Consider the following 5,201-nt stretch of genomic DNA (forward strand, 5'->3'; position numbering starts at 1 on the left):
TATAAGGAGGAGACACACTGAAAGTTGTCCAAAATAAACATACTGATGAAGCATCCAAATATGTTTTTTAATACATAGTCCTCCCCGCAAATATTGAAAACTTGGATTCAATATACATTCTTTATTTGGCAGGTTATCCAGGTAAACACCTAAATGGAGAGGGAAAATGTAACAAGGAATAGAAGGAGCACAGACAGGATGCATTATTACTCCAGCTGTCACTCTGGGACTGTTCCACTGGAGTTCAGGCCTAGTGGAGGATCCCTTGTAAGAGTGCAGCATGCTTTTGAGAAGTGAAAAAGACCGAAGGCAGAATTTTACAGATGCTCTATAAAATCAGTCTTCAGTGTATACAAATGATTCCCCATGGGTGATAGGTAAAGCACTCACAGCTGCTACTGAGGGTGGCATGTCCTTTTGAACACCATAGATAACAAAACAGATGGAAATAAGTAAGGTAGCCTCTGGAAGGATGACACTGAAATAAAAGGCAAAATGGTATAAAACCTTGAGGTGAGTTTTAAACTGCATTGTGATCCAGTAGAAAGCAGATGCATGTGGTATAAAAATGACAGTGTTAGAAAATCAGGCTGGAAACCCTCAACTACAGCATTTGAAATTGCAGAATCCTGGAAGGTTGCTTCTACTGCAATTGAAGCTACTGCGATGGACTTTTAAATGGCCAACCTCATGGTAGCTACTTTTTTTACTTGAGTCATTCCTATATATTTTGAAAATAAATACATCTTTCAAAATTATATGAGTAATTGCACGTGGCTGAAAATATTAAATCATTTGTTCTAATGTACATAAAATAGTTGGAGAAAATGTCTAGAAGTGTGTGTATATATGTATATGTGTGTATGTTTACATGCATATGCTCTGTATATGTATGTAAATTTCAGAGAAATATCAAAACACAGAGATACTCTGAGGGCCAAAACTGAAGTCAAAAGAAAGGAGCCTGCACCTGTAGCTGCAATTCCCTTAAAATTCTATGCTGATTTTCAAAGTAGTGATTAAGAGACTGAGGGAATTTTCACAAACTCACTAGAGAAACTAAATTGGAATTCAGGCCTTATCAAAGACTTTGGGCTCTGGGAAATATCCCAGACCTTAAAGAACCATTTCTTAGAAATAAAATTAAATTTCTACTAGACTGCTTCTCATAAGGACTGAAGCCCAGGTTTAAATTCTATCAATCCCTGATTGGATTAAGATGATCTAGGGTACGGGTTTCTTTATTCTAGCAGCCTGTCAGAAACAGAAGAAAATTCTCTCTAGAAAAAGGTTAAATTATCCAGTTTTTTTTTCATATGAAGTGTGTATTATTCACTCCAAACATAATAAGAATAAAAGAAGAATAAAACTCAAAAGAACACAAGAAAATAGAATCTGAATCACAGGATCCATATAACGCACAGGACAAAATCACACATTAAAATACATCCGTGTATCACATAACCATGTTTCAGTCGATGACAAATTGCACATATAGTGGTAAGTCCATTAGACTGCACCTCCCTGTGACTCAGAGCCTTCTTTTTTCAAGGAGACCTCATGGCATTGGAAATGGGATGCCCTCACATTTCTCATTAAATGACACATGATTGCACCTATGTGAAGAATTTTGCAGTAAGAAATGAGAGCACTTTATTCTCAATAAAAAGTATGTTTAAAAAATGAAGGATAAGACAGAATTTTGGTGGAATATTGAACACAATGCAATAGTATCTAATAAAAATTTACGAAATTTGAAATACAGTAACAAATTTGAAAAACTTGATGAATTTTGAAGGGAGATTAAACATAGATTCATAGGCAGTGTACTAAAACAGAGAATAGAAGAAAATTCCCAAACTGAAACATAAAGAGACAAAAGATTTGAAAATGCAGAAGAGATTCTAAAAGGTATATTCAACCTAGTTACAAAGTGTGACTTCTAATTGGAATCTAAAAAAAAAGTAGGAACAGATGGGACAGAAACAATATCTGAAGAGAACACAGTTGAGAATTTACTGTATTGATAAAAGGCATCAACTCACATGTGAAATTGTAACAACAACAACAACAAAATGATGTTGACCTGTCCTGACCAGCGTGGAGATGGCTAAAAGATGGCTTTAGTGGACATTTCTCAGAGCCAGTCTGCAGATGGGCTCCAAAGACAAACACCTAACTTATTTAAAATCATTAAACAACTGAAATAATTTTGTTTTCTAACTCTAGTCAGTATGCCCAAGAGGAATTACTCATTTCAAATTCATTTGTAAACACCAATTGATTAGTTATGTCCAAAAGAAGTATAAAAATATTCAATATATTAAAACTTCCTACATTCTTCTTCTTCAAAATCTCCCCTGAGAGAAGGCTGAAGGAGAGAGGGAAAGGGGTTCCTGAGCCTGGGCAGAGTAAGGGTAGTTCCTTAAAAGGTCAGTGGGGAAACAGTCAAAGGTAGCAATCGAAGGGATCCTTTCTCCCAGGAACCCATCAATCTCTGCTGGCAAAGTTTTTACCTAGGAGCAGCCAACAGAAAGCAAGGTTTTTGAAAAATAACAGTGACATATTTTTGGACCACAGCAGGTAGACTGTAAGTAAATCAAGACTTATGGAGTGTAAGATAAGAGGAGGGAATTCTCCAGGGAGCTACACAAACAGATGAGAATCCAGTCCAAGCACGGTCCTCATGTCATATACATTGAATCTAAAATTCTTCTTTCTCTCATCCTATGAGTTTTTACCACTTTAATCCTCTTCCTAAGAGTGCAAATAGGACACGACTTGACTCTGTCTCAGTTCTATTCTTCACGGCCACCAAGACCCCGAATAGTTGCTCAGGTTTCTCTCTGGTCCTAGGCATCAATATTATTCAATTGGTCTTGGCTCATATTTTCCCTCTCTATAGTGTGAGACACAATAGGACAATGATATGGAATCCATGAATGGTAATTTTGGAAAATGAGAAATGATGGCAACAAGTTATTCCACCGTAATATCCAGTGACAAAACAAATAGAAAGATGCCAAGAAGAAAAGGAAGGGCCTTCCTGGACAGGATAGAATAGCACGAAGGTGAAACAGTCAGAGCATTTCTGACATAGGAGTGTTTATTGGCTTTGGCTATAAAAACACAATAATAGCATCCACAAATAGACTATGTGGAAAAATATTCAAATGCAATTATAAAGACATTACTGACTTACACATTTGTAAATGAAGGAGCACAAGTATGTAAAGGATGGCCCTTGTTGGGTACCACACCTACTGCAGAGAGTATATAAATGCCTCTGTCCAGAAGGGGACATTAAAACTCAGCATCTTCTCAGTTCCACTCAGCTGAGCTCCCATCTCCTCTCAACATGTCCTCCAGCTGCTGCTCTGGAAACTTCTCCTCTCGCTCCCTTGGGGGCTCCCTGTGCTTCCCAAGCTCCTGTGGCTCTTCCTACCCCAGCAACCTGCTCTACAGCACTGACCTGTGCTATCCCAGCACCTGCCAGCTGGGCTCCTCTCTCTACAGGGACAGTCAGGAGACCTGCTGTGAGCCCACCAGCTGCCAGAAGTCCTGTGTGGTGTCCAGCCCCTGCCAGCCTTCCTGCTATGGCCAGAGGACATCCACACTCTGCAGGCCCTGCCAGAGGACCTATGCTGGATCTCTGGGCTTTGGGTCCAGCAGCTGCCACTCCCTGGGCTATGGATCTAGAAGCTGCTACTCACTGGGCTGTGGATCCAGTGGCTTCAGATCTCTGAATTATGGTGTCTCTGGCTTCCCTTTCCAGGGTTTCAGATCCAGTTTCTGCAACCCAGTTTATTTTCCTTCTAGGGTTTTCCATTCATCTTGTTGCCAGCCATTATATAGACGAGGCTTCTAATCATTAACCTGTTGATTGGTCAAATCCATTTAGGAAATGCAAATTATGTAATAAATTTATTTATTAATTTCTTCTCTGAGAAGCATTCTGATATTCTTAATTATGACCTTCCTATTATTTTTCACCCTCACATATTGGCTGCTACATTGACTGTCAAACTATAAAATTAATAAATAATCCAAATTGTATTGTTGCTAGAAATGATAGCTTTTGCATTTCCCTCTAAAATAGTTGAATGATTTTATTTTAATAAACTCTTTATTATATCGTTCAATTGCGTTGTTTACATTATTATTTTCTTGGAATATATCGACTAGAATTGGTATTGCCATTACTTGCAGTTGTGGGTTTGGAAAGCTCCAATCTTCAGGTACATGCACAAATTTTGATCAGGTTTTAGATATTTTTTCTTATCTAAGAAGGAGTTTCCTGGATACTCATTCGTTTTCTCTTAACTAGAATGTAAAGAGAATTGAATATTCATGTTCACTCAATGAATATGCCTTTCATCTCTAAGTTTAGAATGTATCAGAAGTTTGAAAAGTACAAGAACAAAATTTAGCTTTAGATGATGAGGTCTGTGCATAAATAAAATTAGAATGAAGACTAATGGGTTGGTATAGATTTTTCAGAAAAAGACTCCCTACAAATTTTATGTATTCACAGTGTAGGAGTATCACTTTTTATAAATTGTCTAAATCCCTGACCTTCAGTTACTATTTTCAATATGCTCAAATTATCTCCATTTGTGTAAGAAGGCAGCCAGCAAACTTAGAAAGGAAAAAAAAAAGTAGTCCCAACAGGTGTGAAGATGCACCTGGGTTCCTTGCCAACATATAAACTAAGTCTAATTGAAAACATCAAAACCTTTGCTAACATCAAAAGCAGCTATCTCAGTTGTGTCTTGAAATGAAATTGCATAGGCCTGTTTTTTTTTTTTTCTACACCATTCTTCTTACATCCAAGTGTTAGAGAAAGATACTATCAAGTAAAAATGTACTTAGGCAGTATGATAATAAAACAACACTCAATATTTATATAGTACAAGTGATGTTCAAATATTTCCCTTATGCTTTGCTTAAGATATTCTTCACTTAAGATCTTAAAACATTCTCTAAAATTAAAAATGCAATGCAGAGTATTAGACACTTGGCAAAAAAGCTAATCTCATAGCACATCACAGTTATCTCCTCATGTTCTCTTTCCTGTTTTACTACCAAACCAATAAAATATTAAGAATAAAAGAAGTTCATTGAATTTGAAACACTTATTCAGAGGTAGAAACTAAAATGGAAGAGCAAGATAGAATTTTAAAATGTTACACAATAACTTA

General features: G+C 36.9%; 1 protein-coding gene across 1 annotated transcript; it reads left to right on the forward strand.

Moving 5' to 3' along the window:
* The first annotated feature begins 3,358 nt into the window (after positions 1-3,358).
* On the forward strand, positions 3,359-3,868 carry LOC114087783 (keratin-associated protein 13-1-like). Its single transcript, XM_027929342.2, has one exon. It carries the CDS (start codon positions 3,359-3,361, stop codon positions 3,866-3,868), a length of 510 nt encoding a protein of 169 aa, XP_027785143.2.
* Positions 3,869-5,201: the final 1,333 nt, after the last annotated feature.

Source organism: Marmota flaviventris, chromosome 8 (assembly GCF_047511675.1).
Source record: "Marmota flaviventris isolate mMarFla1 chromosome 8, mMarFla1.hap1, whole genome shotgun sequence".
In the NCBI taxonomy this organism is placed as follows: domain Eukaryota; kingdom Metazoa; phylum Chordata; class Mammalia; order Rodentia; family Sciuridae; genus Marmota; species Marmota flaviventris.